Genomic DNA, 15,228 nt, shown 5'->3' with positions numbered 1-15,228 from the left:
CCCAGAGTTTAAAAGCTCAAACGGGTTGAAGAGGGGATGAGAACGGTCTGACGGGAGGCTCCTCGCCTTTTTCCTTGTCCTCTCTGTAAAAAGTTGAGTTAGAGGCTTTTGAGGGTTGCCAATTATCTTTCTTTTCTCTGGCACGGTCCTAAAGAGTTTGTTCTTAAGTCTGCAGTTTAGGTGACCATACTTAGCAGGAAGGTGAAAGGTTAAAATACTTTCCACCATCATTTTATAGACAAGCTCCAAAATCTGCTGACTAACTCCAAGGCCACAGAGTTTCCTGAGACGCTCTTAGAACTAAACTCTGCGTTTCCAAAGAAGCTCAGCTGAGAGTCTAAAAATGTGCCAAGGCGTTTAAAATTATCCACAGTTTCAATATGTTGACCATCAAACGAAACTGGCTCAGTTTTCAAATCTTGTTTCGAGCAGATGACTAGCTCTTTTGTTTTAGCCACGTTGACTTCCGAACAGCTAGTTTGACATGTTTGAAGTGTCGGAGTACAAGACAAGTAGGCCGCTTCACCTACAGGATCTTGTTTTTGAAGAAGGCCAATCATAGCCATGTCATCCGCATACTTAAAGCGGAAGCCAACCCAAAGATATTTTTTCCAAGAATATGTCCCCAGCAGGCCCACTAGTTGAAACACGGCATTCTGATTAATTTTGCGTTTGTGGAATATATATTAAGCGTTTTTAGCCATCTCTGGGGGGCGGCCATTTTGTCTTCTTTCGACTGAAAATGACATCACAACTGCTCACAACCACCAATCACGGCTCAGATTCAGAACACAGGTCAGCCGTGATTGGTCATTTGCTGCGAAAATATTTACAACCAAACAAAAAATAGCAAAGGATCATCGGAGGTGCTGTAGCCATTTGTCTAAGTTAAAGCAAATATGGCAATTTAACGGGGTAGACTCGACTAAAAAATGAAAGCACACGTTGCTGGTGGTTAAGACAGAAGTGGTCAGAATACTTGTATGTCCTCCACATGGTCTCCAACCACCTGCAGTTTAGTGCTAATCTGGCCCGCACGCTGCTAAGTGGAAGTAGCAGAGAAGTGAGAAGTCCACGATGAAACATTTCAGTTGCCCTTCAAAGTATAACAAATATAAACCTCTGTAACATCAGGCACGCTTTGAACACTGCACGCTTAACTGCAGTGAAATTCAAAAAATGTACATAAATATGGATTCAATTGCTCTGCAATGTATGGCACATGCAAGTATTTAAAAAAAATGAATAATATATTATAAATGAAAATGAACTGAACTTAAATACAACTGAACTGTACTTAAGTGGTGATTTTTTTTTTTTTTCCAGTAGGCCCTCACTAGTGGGAGCCCGCATACCACTAACATGAGGCAGAACTTGGTTTTATGAGGCCCAACGGGAGAGGAGCCCCATTGACAGTGCCATCCATTTTCTATACTGTTTATCCTCATTAGTGTCGGAGGGTGTGCTGAAGCTTATCCCATCTGACTTCGGGCGAGACAGAGTGCCTTGTCCTAGAGTTTTCCTTGTGGTGTTGAGACGTTGGAGTGGAAAGTATATGCGGGCTTTATGTGAGAGGTGCATGGATGTCAAACTGCACAAAATTGAATGAAAGTGTTCAAATTTGTATTTTGAGCAAGAACAAAAATACAATGTGTACCTTGTCCAGGGAGTGTGCCCTGTCGCAACTCTTTTCCAGCAGGCTGCTTTCAGAGTCGGTGGAGACCAGGGAGCCTCTGGAGTCCGCAAGGTGAACTGAACCGACATTGGGAGTGGAACTGTGAGGAGAGTCTGCAGTGACGAATCTGGGTTAGTGCACAGCTGCATTAACGTCTGTATTTTTAGAGTTATCAGCACCCTCACGTGTCACACGGTGAAAAAGTTCTTATACACTACAGTACATGGACCCAAGCTGTTAGAGGGAATCTCCGAGGCAGCCAAAAGAAGTACAATGAGTTTGACATCCTTGTGTGCAGCCATACCCAGAAGGTACAATTCATCTTTGGTGAGAGGGCGTTGAAGGAACTCACTTGCTCCAAAAACATCTTTGTGAAGGGCACCATCGAAGTACAAGCTATGCTTTTGAGGGGTCACCAGAGAGTTCACCACCAGTGAGTCCTCTCGTGGTTTCTGGCAACACGACAGCAAAATGGGGAAGAACATTTTTAAAACATTGCGGTAAAATAACTGAAAAGCTCTATTCTGAAACAGGACAAAAGCCAAATTTGAAAGTGATCGCTCCTACCATTTGTGTACTGTACAGCCTCTGATAACAGCCTCTATTAACACTTGTAACACAATGTAAATAATTGTCATTTTGCTCATAATAATCACTGGGGCAGCACTGTTTGTTTATAATTAGCTCAACAGAGGTATTGTTTTGCCACGATTTTGTTTGTTTATTGTTTGGGAGGAAAAATTTGCTGTCACCCCACTCTCAATAAATAAATGAATAAATGTAATTCTGAAGTGATGGGGCATGTGCAAAGGAAGATTCCATTTTATTTTCCATTTGTATATATTTTAGAATCCAAAGGCACAAGGCAAATCAAAAACTAAAAATTCCGTAGTGAAATTACTGGTAGACGTATTGATTGTATAGTACTGTCAAATGTGTAACTTGGTCATGTGTCTGCCTCAGGTCTGAGTTTCTGGGTTCGAATCTCTGCCCTGGCCTGTGCATGAGCTCCCCATGTTTGGATCAATTTTCTCCGGGTATTCCATCCTAATCCCACATTACAAAAACATGCATTTTAGCGTACGGGTAATTGTTTTTCCATAAGCGATAGCGGCTGATCCAAGGTGTACCTCTCACCCAAAGTCGACAGGGATAAGTTTAAGATAACTCGCGACCCTAGTGGGGAGAACCCGTGTGGAAAATGGCATGGATAGTAAAAAGTGATTTTTTGCGTTTTGGAAAAGAGCTTTTCAACTCAGAAGTGTCGCTGTGCTTCTGGCTGCAGTTTCCTGTCACACCGCCAGATGTCACACTTACATTGTGCTGGCTTGCGAGGATAAACTCCTTCCTTTCCAGCCTGTGGGCGTTCTGCTGTAGTAGGCCAAACAAGGGCAGGTACAGAGTGGCGAGTCTGGCCTGATGGCCCTGGAAAGGAGATTATTATATGGTTCATTCGAGAAGTGGAGAACATTTCACCATGTCCCCCCGTGATATTTCAAATAATCCATGCACAAAATACAGAAACATGCACTTCTGGTGTAAATTCGAACTGTCCTGAGCACAAAACAGAACTGCAGCTGTTGTAAAAGTGGTTCCTAAATATTACTTAGAATACCAAATGGACACGTAATAGACACAAAAAGAAAAATGAAGGAGTTTTGTTCTGCTCCTTGTTATGTGAATGTATTATTCCTTAGTTGGAAGAGTTCCAAATAAAGATACAATAACAAACAAAAAAAAGAATACCAAAAAGCTCTTGAGTTCCACCTACAATGTTTTTTCTTTCCTCTTGATAACCAATTTACTTAACAAAATGAGTTTTAAATCAGATGGTTTTAGGTTGGTTATGTTGATGTGTTCCTTGTAATTATTCAAACATTTTTTCTCACAAACATATTTCAAATAGTACCAATCATGCTCTTAAATTATGTCTCTTAACATACACGCAACCCTGTTACTAAAATCTTTTTCGCTATCTCAAGGGAGACTTGACCAGTTAGCAAAGCAGCTAACAAAGCTAGCAAGTACTGTTGATAAAAAAAACTCTAACATGAGCATTGATTTGCAACACTGTTACTGTAATCAGAGTACATTAAATTTGTACAACATACAAGTACACCATTGATGGTGGAGCTGGATGTATCAAATAATCTGATGGTTTTGTAACCTGTTTTTGTGACTACTAAATCTGAATAACATACGAGCTGGACACTCACTTTGGCAGCATAGCGGTCATCAAATGTGTGTTTAACCATCAGCATCTTCAGCACCTGGATGGCGATTTGTTGAATTTCTTGGCTCTCCTGTAAGGCGCTGCCCACCTCCCTCAGCAGCAGACCCACCAGGAAGTGATTTCGACAGAAGTCATCAGTCAGCGAGTAGTCCAGTTGAAGATCTATGAACCAAAAGTTCGCGAAAACAAACAAACTCAAACTTAAATTGAAAAAACAATTTTGTGAACGACATAAAAGTGAGAGCGCTTTAAAAAAGATAATTGAAACTACATTTCACTTTTATAAAACCAATAAAAACTAACTATAATTAGAGCAAAAATATACTTTAGTTTCCATCCGTTATCTATACTGCTTATTCCCCCACAAGGGTCGCGGGCGTGCTGGAGCCTATGCCAGCTGTTTTTGGGCAGTAGGCGGGGTACACCCTGAACCAGTTGCCAGCCAATCGCACGGCACACTGAGACAACCAAGCATTCCCACTCACAATCACACCTAGGGGCAATTTAGAGTGATCAATTAACCTATCATGCATGTTTTTGGAATGTGGGAGGAAACCGGAGTACCGGGACAAAATCCACACAGGCACGGGGAGAACATGCAAACTCCACACAGGAAGGCCCGGGCCAGAATCGAATGCACAACCTCTGAACTGTGGGACGGACGTGCTAACCAGTCGACCACCGTGCCGGTCTACTTTAGTTTCATCTTTGCCAATTAATTTCATACGTGAGTTTTCAGGGTTGATTTTAAATTACTAGGGACAACATGTAGAATTTAGTGACATCTAGTAGTGAACTAATAGACCTAAGTTCAAAGCATGTGCATTCCGAAGCACGTTCACCGCGGCACTTCAGGGAGACTACTTTTCGCAAGCCTACTACCAATTTTTTTCAGCAGAGGTGCAAGCAAAATGTCATCACAAACGATTTGTAGTAATCCCTCCAATGACGAAGTAAGTGCATTGCGTTTGTTACACATGGTGTAGTTGTTGATCCAGCAAACTTGTGATCGGGTGATCACAAGCTCCTTTGGGTCACCGTAGAGGAAAAATGGCGGCGAGACATGTCAGTGCCCGATACGGTGAGGCGCCACTCTTGTAATATAATGAGCGATTACTAGACCTACGATTATATAAAAAATTATGATGTGATACAGTGTAGTTTTTTTTGGTTTTGTTTTTTTACATATTATCAAAATTCAAAGCGGATTGTAAAATGAATGAACTTTTAAAAATCAAAACATTCTACACACTGTTCCTTTATTACTTATTTCGGTATTACTGTTTGGCCATAAGAAATCGTTTGGGAATGTAGTTTACTTTATTGCACAATACTTATCGTGACTTTTTTTTTTAACTGGCCCACAACAAATACCGCATATATTTATTTTTTTAAAAAACACTAAAACTAATCAAATCCCAACTAAAGCAAAGTATTTTCTAAAATAATAATAATGATGATGATGATAAAAAATAATAAAAACCGATACATTTGCACTAAAAACTAATTAAAACAAATCAATTAATTAATTTTAAAAAAAGAAAGAAAAACTAACTTCAATGAAAAACCCTAAACTATTAGAACCATGCAATGAACAGCAATGGAACTCCATCGTAAAGAGATCTGGATAATGAAAGTCGTAATTCAACAAACTTACCTTGGAACCTGTGTATGCGCCCTTTTCCAAATAGCATGGGAAGATTGAGAGGGATGTAATGCTCGTGGTTGCACACAATTTTCAGGAACTCAAACTTGAACTCATACAAAGTCTGGAAGAAAAACATGAGACATTTTACAGTGTGTGCTGTGGCTTTCAGGGCGTTTATAAGATTAAAGTCTGAAAGGGCTGCGTTTCAAAACCTTGGGGTCGCCAGGTATGAAGCAATTCATGTAATTATTGATCTGCTTGAACACAAATCCACGATCCATAAAGGTGAAGCAGCGCTGATGGGACAATATGAATATAAATAATGAAGACAATGTTGTCAAAACTGACAGATTGACCCAAACGGGTATATCCAACAACGGAGATACAGTCGATGGGTTATTGCAGATTCTGGGTGTGAAACCAACCTTAATGAAAACTGCCAGGCTGTGATTAGCATTGCGCGCTGCGTCCAGGTTGTCCTTGTATTTCTGAGTGATGTGAGGCATCAGCATGTTGACCAAGATCTCAACAGCATGGTAGAAGGAGGCCGAGAAATATTGGTGTCTTGACAGCTGCACCAAGACACGAAATTGAAGAAATAAATACAGTTTCCATTTTGGGACGTGGGGCTGCGCTGTTGCAACAACTAAAAAAAAAAAAAAAAAGACCTACCTTGACTGTACCACTCTCTGTGAGATAATGAGCCATTGATTTGACCAACGCTTCAAAGAAGTACCAAGAATGCTGCAACGCAAAGTGAAATCGAAAAAGAACATCCTACCTGTGGAGGTTTTAATGTAGACTTTTCAAAGTAGCGCCAGTCATCAGCTTGGTTTACCTTCAGCAGCTTGTTGCTTGTTAGGAAATCGGTGGATGGCTTCAGAATTGCCGTCATGGCTTTTGTCAGTTCCTCGTGAACATTTTTTTCATTGTTGGAGGAATACGGCTCTGGTTTAAAGACAAACTGCGCAAAGGAAAGACCCCCCCGCCCCCACAAAAAAAAATGTTTTACTGCTTTTCATTGGAGCAAGCATAGCCATTGTTTACATTGTATCCACAATACACATTGCAACCTTGACGTAAGACCTCAGGTAATGCTCAAGACCCTCTTCATGGCACTGTGCTACAATGTGCACCATCACCCTAGAGAGAAAGAGATACCGGTAGCCATTTTGTTAAATGGGAAACAAAAGAGATGGATTGTGCTGGTGATTGTGGCCTCGCCTCGTCACATTGACAGCCACATCTTCATGCGAGGCCGCGGTGAGGACACAGAACAGCTGGTTGAGGGTGGTGGGGAGAAAGTTCACCATGATATGGCCTTCCACAGCGTGGAGACTCTGGCGAGGAAGGGAGTGCAGTAGATGGCATTTAATAGGACACGAATACATGGCAAGTCTTGCTTCCCTTTAAGTTTTTAAAAATGTAAACCTTGAGGAATTTCACCAGCCCGCCCTCTGATGCTTGTTCTGACGCTTGGATGCTTTCACAGTGGTGGAAGAAGTTGTGCAAGTGTTGATCCTAAACGCATTGGGAACCATAATGTGAGAAACATATTTCACAATCGGTTGCAAGTACATGTGAATGGTGAAGTGCTGCGCCTGCACTGAAATGCTGTGGAATTGAATTGAATTTTCGAAATGTAGAATGTGAGACTTGGAAGTCACAATGGTTGAAATGGAATCACTCAAGAAATGTGGAAAGAATACATGTAGCTAAAGATGTCAAATATCTGTAATGTGGGAATTTTATTGTGAAAATCTGGACATTTGGGGAATGTTATACATATGCGGTGTGCTGAAGGAGGAAGACGTCTAAAATAGGTTGGATAGCTAGGCGCCGAGGACCGGACTTGGGCACCACTGATTACATGATACCTGCGTGTAAATTGTGGAAACGAGATGCGTTGAGACTTTGAACAGCGGCTTTCCTCCGTCGACCCACTTGACGTCCGAGCCAGAATGCTGCAATGACAGACGGTGGCTTGAGATACATGACTGTGTGTTGTAAAGGTAATTGTTCTGCAAAAGCTCTCCATCCAATCCCAATGGGATCTCTCAAACAGGAATGAGAAAAATCCCATCTGTTACGCACACCAAATGTCCTTTACAAATGAGGCGACGTTAATATTTTATTTCTACCTTATTGGCAGCATCCTGGCAACTGAGGTAGCCCGCGGGCAAGTGAGCAGCCACGGGTAGCTGCTGTTCTGTCACGTTGACCCGACCATCTCTTAGCAGAGGCCACCACGCTGAGCCCACTGTACAAACAAAGGACACATATTTACCAGTCCTCTCTGGATAACGGTTACCATGAAAATAAAAGCACAATATCCACCAAGGGTGAAGAAAACACCATTATAGCTTATGGATTTTTTTCATGACGGTGCTTTGCAATTGTATAGCTTTATTTATTCATTCATTCATTCATTCATTGCTGCTTCTGCTGTTACTACTACTACTGCTATCACTACTTCCTCTTCTTGTGACCCATTCTCCAAGAAGGAAAGACTGCGCAAATATGTAGGGCAGCAGAAGCAAGAAGAAGAGGACGCCACTTGAGTGTAATACCGGACAATGTTTTGCGACATTTTAATATTCGTTATTCCCACGGAGTAGGAAGATATTGTGAACACCTGTTTTGTATGTGTTGCTGCTGTTAAAGTAGCAGTTGTTATCGTAACATCGGTGCCATTTTCCTTGAACCTGACTATGGCGTTTCACACGATGGTCTCTGTTTTCATAGACAGGCGCACGTGCGGTTTATGACAAAACTGGAGCATCTAGATTTTCAGACCAGGTTAAATCCAGTTTACGGCGTTTGGAAATTTGGCAGACTGCACTACGCCATGCTGGTTATTCCGGCAGACCACGCACATGGCGACAGAAAGTAGAATAGATCGGAAACCAACCAAAAGCAGGTCTAAGTTGTGGCGCAGTCGGCGTAACACGATTTTGGTGGATTTGATCAAAGTGTGGGCAGACAGATTCTGCACTATGCTGATAAGTGTGGTCGATGTCATGATATTTCAATAATAAATACCACAACGGTTTGTATCAAACTCTCTGAGTCAGGAGTGGCCAACCACTCAAAGGCAAAGAGCCACAATTTTGCAAAGAGCCACAGCATACACATACACTTGGTACCTTGATTGCCGAAAGTAATCCGTTCCATCACCACGTTCAAACGAGCCCTCCACACACACGGTATTGCTCATTTTGTGTAAAACTGAACATTTTCAACACAATCCTACCGTGAGCCGAAATTTTCATCAGACAACAATCTCTGTAACGATATCAAAAGCTCATGGTTTGGTTTGATCATGGTATTGATGTCACAGTATTGCAATATTGTGTGAATGCTCACACACCCTTAAAACAGTTGGCTTAAAAATAACACAATTTGGGGTCAAAAATGGACCGATCCACTAATTGGATAAATTTGACCCACCTTCTTGCGTTGCTTTGTACAAAACAGCCCACTTTTGTTTTGTTTTTTACAAAACTACCCGTTATTGTTGGGTTGTTTTCTGCAAAAACAACCCAGAAAGATGGCTCAGATTGACTCAAGTAGTGGATCGTTCCAATTTTTTCCAAAACTGTGTTATTTTTAACCCAACTATTTTTAGAGTGCAACACTGCAGTAAGCCTCACTGTATTGCTGGAAAGTTCACGGTCTGGTCACTAATTTGACAGTATGATATTTCTTATTTTTAGCATTTGAAATGTGCAGCACTGTCGCTGCTGACAGTGATTTCTTTGCTTATCAAGTCAGAAACACAGGAACACTGTGAATAAAGGCAACAGATATAGAAAAAGCCACGTAACAATAAATAAAATAATCACCTTGTTTGTTTCTTTTTCTGTGCTAATTTAAATGCTTAAATTTGGAGGGCAACTTATCCCTGATGTGTTGTCCGAGGCAAGGGGTAGAAGTCGGGCGAAGTGGAAGTCTCAACCACGGACACTGCTCCCCACTGGACGACGGCACATCGCGGTAACATATCTATTATCTTTTTTTTTTTTTTTAATTGGAAGATAATGTATTGTAGCTCCGAGCGTACGCGGCTGGCTTTTGTTTACATAGCTCTGCGGGAGAAACGCCATGTGCACCAGTCAGACAAATATCGGCGCATTTCTTCAGACTTATTAGGCCACGTAACACGAACCCAAAGGTGAGGTGCTGAAATGCCACACTGGTGAGTAAAATGAAATTTTAAGGAGAACGGCACATTAGTTTGCAGCAAAAAAAAAAAGACCAAGACGATAGCAAGGAACTTTTACCGCACCGTTTCGTGCTGCCCACCCCTCACGATATACACAATAATGGGGTTGACGGTGCGATGCGCTCAGCTAAGCTCATTTTCGAAAAGGGCTTCAGGAGCCACATGAAACCAACCAAAGAGCCGCAAGCGCATCGCGAGCCGCGGTTTGGCCAGGCCTGCCCCAGTCATTGTAGAAATCAATTCATTGTTCTTATTATTATCACCTTTAATATCTATTTAAATTGTCCCATGCTCTACTGAAGCACAATTTCACCACCTTTGACTAACTTCATTAGCAATGGGACAAGTTTATTGTATTTGGCTATATTTTCGTCAATTTAGTATGTTGTACGTTGACAATAGCCTACCTGGGGTTTCCACCACATCTTTCTTCTTCTTGTTGTTGTCACAGCTAACGTGATAGAAGGTAAAAAGAACGTGGTGCTTTTGGTGCAATTGAGTTGGCAGCTCAATCTTTATCTGGTTTGCAGGGAGAGATAGAGATTCCTTCATGTCAGTTCTCATAATGCTGCAGAGTAGCACTGAGATACAGTCTTGTCACACAGAGATTACTAGAGGGCATAAATTGTGGTGCGACGAAACGTAAACCTCATCATAGAATTCGGGGTTCTGGTGGTGGTGCAAAACTGCTGCGTAGGCTTGCTTGGTGAATAGAGAACCTCCAGGATGACCATAGATGCACTGTGGTTAATTGACGAAAGCAGCACATGGTTAAAAAAAAAAAAAAAAAAAAACCTCAAGATGAAACAAAAAGACAAAAGTAAGCACAATGTGGAATATGAATAAAGCAACAAAATGATGTTCATCCCATTAAAGCCCGAAGCCCCTCGTGAGATATCTCTCTAAAACCAACGGCCGTCTTTGGAGCCACCCTTGAAAACCTGACATTTTCGCCACATACAAAATAATTAATATCTCGGCCCCTGTAGCAGATAGAAACATAATTTCAAAAGAATTTGAGAATTTAGACATGTGGCTTTCACGCAGGCATGAGTTTATTCATCTTTACTGTTTCAATCGAAGATGCAAGTGAAGCACTATTTTTAATTTTTAAAAATCGAGTGGTAATTACTATGCTGTATTCTCTTACAAAGACGTTGAAATCGTCATTGTCTACAAACATATATCTTAACCATACATCACGTTTGGGTGGTCTCACGGCTCTAAAGTCCGCGAGCGTGTCGTCTACATCACTGCCGTGACTTATAGCAGAGACACCGCCATCGACGGTGCCCACCATTATAAAAATTCTGTATATGCTCCGACAACTCACGACACCGTCACATGTACATTCTGATGCATTTGATTGGCTAAAAGACCGAGAATTGGATTTAAAAAAAAAGAGAATGACGTATACGCTCTCCGGCTTTAAAGGGAGAAACACACAACAGTGCCACTCGGCTTTAGTGGTAGAAACGTGGTTATGAGCTCCCGTCCTTAACGGGTTGGATAACAGTTGGATTTTGTTGCTTATATATTCCACAAAGACAATATTAATCAGAATGCCATGTTTAGACTAGTGGGGGTGAATATTGTTAAGAAAATGTTTGAGTTGACTTCATGTGTTATGTTGCGACAAGATTGTATGACTTAACTTGTGACTACAGTATAGTAACTTTGACTAGATTCAACTTACTTGAAATTTAGCAGGAACTCAACTTGACTAGCTTAATTTTTGCCATAGTAAGTTGGACTTGTTTGAAACTTGAAAGTTCGGACTTGAAAGTTACTTACGACTTGCACATATTGTGACTGAATTACTCCAACCTCTGCTTACACGTTTCCATTAAGTGTACATTTCCTAGATCCCTCCTGTCCAACCGCGTGGAATTTACTGCGTTACATTACAAATTCGGAACTTGCACATACTACTGATGAATTCTCTTGATATTTTTCTCTGCCAACTACTGACCTGGCATGTATATTATATCTGCAAAAAAAAATCATTGTGTGAACATACCCTTAGTGGCTGAGCTTCCTCTTTATCAGAATCCTTGAATTCAATGCAAACTGCAATATTCCTGGCCTGGGGGGACAAGAACAACATTGAGGATGACTTCAACAAAAAAATGGAAAAAAAACATTCTCTTCAGACAGTGACATTGCAGAATCCCGCTGACAGCTAAAATAAATGGAAATGAAACTTCCCAGACCAGTGCAGGGAAAATATTAGGGGGGAAAAAAACAGCTGAGTGCTTCAGTAACAACAGGGCAAATAAGAATGTAGATGGACAAATGGAGAAAAATATGTTTGTCTCTTTCTATTAGGTTAACCTTGTGAAAGTCAAAACTTAAGCTATATTAAGGAATTAATCAGAAGTTGCTGCCCCGCGCAGCTGAACTGCTCAGCTGATGAGGCTGCCACTAGATTTGTAACCTTCAAAGCAGTATAGGTGAATATAGCACCCAAAATAATTCCAATCAGTCAAATATTGCTAATGCCTTTATACTGTACATACCTTAGCAAAAGATTTCTGACCATCATATTTGAGGTGCTTTGGGTATATGTAAAGATGGTTTTTATAGATGGTAAAGGGTTGGGAGCACTTGGCAATGGAGGGTACAAATTCCTCCACCTCCAGAGCGGCGCTGCTTGATCCATTTACTTCAAAGTTCCTCAAAGGGATGTAAGAGGAAGTGAGGCAATCTGCAGTAAAGGGACAAGAGATGCTTTAATAAAGCTTTGCTTTTGGGCGAGGGTTACATTATTTTTGTGATAACATTGAGTAGATTTACTGGTCAAATCCGGGGCCACACAATCAATAGTTACATCCAGATTCCCTAGCAGCACAGGAAGTTTAGCCATTTTCTCTGGTCTGATGGGAGAATAGAATAATGAGTGGAAAACAGCTGTAGGAATATCTTGCAGGGATATTAGCACAAAGGAAGGGAAAATGTACTTTCTAAAGTCAGCGAGAAGTTTGAACATGTCCTCATCCGACAACTTGCTGCTGTCTTGACGGTAAAGCGCTGAGAAGCAAGCGTTTTTGTCCAAAGTTCCTGATGCGTCTTTGAACACTGGCCTGCGGGAATAAATAATGCCATATAATCATATTTGACGTTTAGCATCACAGGTTTCAATGTAAAGTATGTGGCTAGCTCCTCTTACATGAAGCAACATGAAGTCAGCCAGAAATTGTGGAGCGAGGGCAGAGCTAAAGATGGCGTTCAGGAGCCTCACTCTGACCTGATCTAGCCGACTCTTGGCCCACATAATTTGCACAAACTTGCTAGACAAGGGCCTGATGTCTTCATATATACTACTTGCAAGGATTCAAGGGTAGTGGGCTGTCGGATTATACTTGGGGATGATCCCAAAATACACTACTACCTTCACAGGTAAAATAAAAATTGGCCTTCTTTAAGTTTTAAATGCACATGCCAACTCTTGCATGTGTCATTTCATTAGGAACTGAATGGAAAAATTCACCGTAGGTGTTTGATCCATGAATGGATGCACACATACTGGATCTTGGTTCGATTCGAATTGCTTTTGAAACAGTCTTCTTCATCCCGCTATTTACATTTTCATATCATGAGACAAAGACGTCAACACTACGCCCTAGGGCTGTGACTATTGAATATTTTTAGAATCGAGTATTATAACAGGCCACATAACGCGGATGATACCAATTAAACGTAGCCTAAAGGCACAGATTTCTGCTGCGACCTTTTTTGTAATCAAGTTATTTGAGTTACTCAAGAGACTGTTTCAGCCTTAGAATGATCAACAGTACTTGCGGGCTTCAAACTGAATGTTTTCAGAGGGAAGTGGCCACTGGGTTTAGGGTGTCAGAGTGTCATCAGCAAGTTGCAAAAAAAAGATACTGAAAGCCGTAGATGTGGATGTCTTTGGACATTTTGATCCATTAAACACCTATTGTTTAACTCCATAGAAACTTGTGCAAAAAGTACTGTAACGGTGAACTGTTGGACATATGTATTAAAAAAAAAATAGAGGTCAGATTAAGTTCACCTGGAAAGGTTATAGATCATTTTAGGTTCATCCAGAAATTTCTTCTGGCATCCGAATATCCCAAACTGTTTTTGAGTAGTGTAAGTATAAGCGTTCAGAGGAAAAAAAAAACACCTTGCAGACCAGGCGAACGGCATCCGGTACCGGCCCAATCTGCTGCAGGCCAACTTTGCATTCTTCAGCACCCTTTGAGCCATCTAATTAGGACAGGACATTTTTTTTTTTTTTTCAGAAAAAAAAAATATATATATATATAAATAAATAGAGGACGTAGATGGGAACTTGCTGCCATTGTCACGTGGGCACCTTTGTGGAGTCTGAGCTCTTCATGTAGGGTTCAGTACAATGAGCGATACCCCCTTGGAGGACCTTCTCTATCCTCGCCACCAGGAAGATCTCAGGATGGGGGCACGTGACTGAAAAGACCCCCTGTTTGGGGTATTGGAGCGCTGCCTCTGGGAACCCGCTGGCCATCCTTTGGCCGACAAAGGGATCCTCATTCTTACAACCATTCATGTGCAAGTCGTGACCACAAGCGGAGCCTGGCGTCATTTGTCGGACCAAAGGGTGGTTGAGATCCACATGGAAATCAGCTGAGATTTTTCTGCTGTTCTGAACGTCAAAGAGGGACAGAACCGCATAGAAAGGTTCCACCTTTCATGAAAGAAAGAAAATATTTATTGTAATCTAAATGGTTAATTGGAATCTATATAAGCATACAATGGAAAAAAGACTGTTGTTGTTTTTTTACTTTGAGAAGAGAACGTACATTAGTTGTTGGTCCTTCTTCATTCTCTGCAATGCAGCATTGCAGGTTGAACAACAAGTCATGACAGCTGACCAACACCCTCTTCCCGAATTTCTCCTCAAACTGATGCACATCTGGCTCAATGCGGGTGAAATCCAGTTTCTGTGCCACAAAGCCATTGCCATGGACAGCCATAAATCAAGACAAGAATATATCATTTGGATTTTACACATTACCTGCGCATCAGGGTCCAATGTCAACAACTTCAGCCTGGCTTCACTCTTCGTTTTAAACTCAATATCTCCGGCCGCCTGAAAAGAAAGCAAAAGACAGAAGTGTCACAAAAATTCAATTGTAAATAAATTGGGTGTCACTTATTTTGGTACTTCTCTTTTCATTGCCATTGCTTCAGTATTCTCTTATTGAGCATTTATGATTATGTCTCTAAATTGCTTTACAAAATGATGTTGGTGTGCCTGGGAGAAATTCTGAAGAAGGATTGAAAATAATTGCTCAAAGTAAAGCTCCCCTTAGTAGATGGAGAGAAAAAAACAATCCACCTGAAAACCGTCCTGGAAACTTGCGGAGGAGATGTTGGCTTTTCCATCATCCTCATCTGTGGAAAGATCACATTGAATTCTTTCGGTTGACAAAACTATATAG

The 15,228-nt window shown here is 41.2% G+C and overlaps 1 protein-coding gene across 6 annotated transcripts in view; it reads right to left on the bottom strand.

Annotated features, from left to right (window-relative positions):
- LOC147153860 (dedicator of cytokinesis protein 9-like) overlaps nucleotides 1–15,228 on the bottom strand; it is a 39,306-nt gene that overhangs the window by 12,624 nt on the left and 11,454 nt on the right. For 4 of the 6 annotated variants that reach the window (XM_086036750.1, XM_086036758.1, XM_086036785.1 and 1 more), the window contains exons 9-33: nucleotides 15,126–15,181; nucleotides 14,802–14,876; nucleotides 14,587–14,727; nucleotides 14,124–14,471; nucleotides 13,932–14,014; nucleotides 12,742–12,864; nucleotides 12,578–12,657; nucleotides 12,301–12,488; nucleotides 11,802–11,867; nucleotides 10,430–10,522; nucleotides 10,189–10,300; nucleotides 7,698–7,816; nucleotides 7,434–7,520; nucleotides 6,988–7,077; nucleotides 6,781–6,896; nucleotides 6,630–6,699; nucleotides 6,395–6,520; nucleotides 6,229–6,300; nucleotides 5,982–6,128; nucleotides 5,769–5,852; nucleotides 5,566–5,677; nucleotides 3,892–4,070; nucleotides 2,993–3,100; nucleotides 2,028–2,127; nucleotides 1,658–1,788 (exon numbers count right to left, since the gene is read on the bottom strand). In XM_086036750.1, the coding sequence (XP_085892876.1) occupies nucleotides 1,658–1,788; nucleotides 2,028–2,127; nucleotides 2,993–3,100; nucleotides 3,892–4,070; nucleotides 5,566–5,677; nucleotides 5,769–5,852; nucleotides 5,982–6,128; nucleotides 6,229–6,300; nucleotides 6,395–6,520; nucleotides 6,630–6,699; nucleotides 6,781–6,896; nucleotides 6,988–7,077; nucleotides 7,434–7,520; nucleotides 7,698–7,816; nucleotides 10,189–10,300; nucleotides 10,430–10,522; nucleotides 11,802–11,867; nucleotides 12,301–12,488; nucleotides 12,578–12,657; nucleotides 12,742–12,864; nucleotides 13,932–14,014; nucleotides 14,124–14,471; nucleotides 14,587–14,727; nucleotides 14,802–14,876; nucleotides 15,126–15,181 (2,906 nt within the window). The remainder of the gene's footprint in view (nucleotides 1–1,657; nucleotides 1,789–2,027; nucleotides 2,128–2,992; nucleotides 3,101–3,891; nucleotides 4,071–5,565; nucleotides 5,678–5,768; nucleotides 5,853–5,981; nucleotides 6,129–6,228; nucleotides 6,301–6,394; nucleotides 6,521–6,629; nucleotides 6,700–6,780; nucleotides 6,897–6,987; nucleotides 7,078–7,433; nucleotides 7,521–7,697; nucleotides 7,817–10,188; nucleotides 10,301–10,429; nucleotides 10,523–11,801; nucleotides 11,868–12,300; nucleotides 12,489–12,577; nucleotides 12,658–12,741; nucleotides 12,865–13,931; nucleotides 14,015–14,123; nucleotides 14,472–14,586; nucleotides 14,728–14,801; nucleotides 14,877–15,125; nucleotides 15,182–15,228) is intronic. The other 2 variants (XM_086036768.1, XM_086036776.1) reach the window with 1 other exon arrangement.

Source organism: Filicampus tigris, chromosome 1 (genome assembly GCF_054856515.1).
Source record: "Filicampus tigris isolate MCC_2025a chromosome 1, RoL_Ftig_1.0, whole genome shotgun sequence".
Lineage (NCBI taxonomy): Eukaryota > Metazoa > Chordata > Actinopteri > Syngnathiformes > Syngnathidae > Filicampus > Filicampus tigris.
Note: the sequence above shows the minus strand (reverse complement) of the source record. Positions and strands in the feature narration are given on the sequence as shown.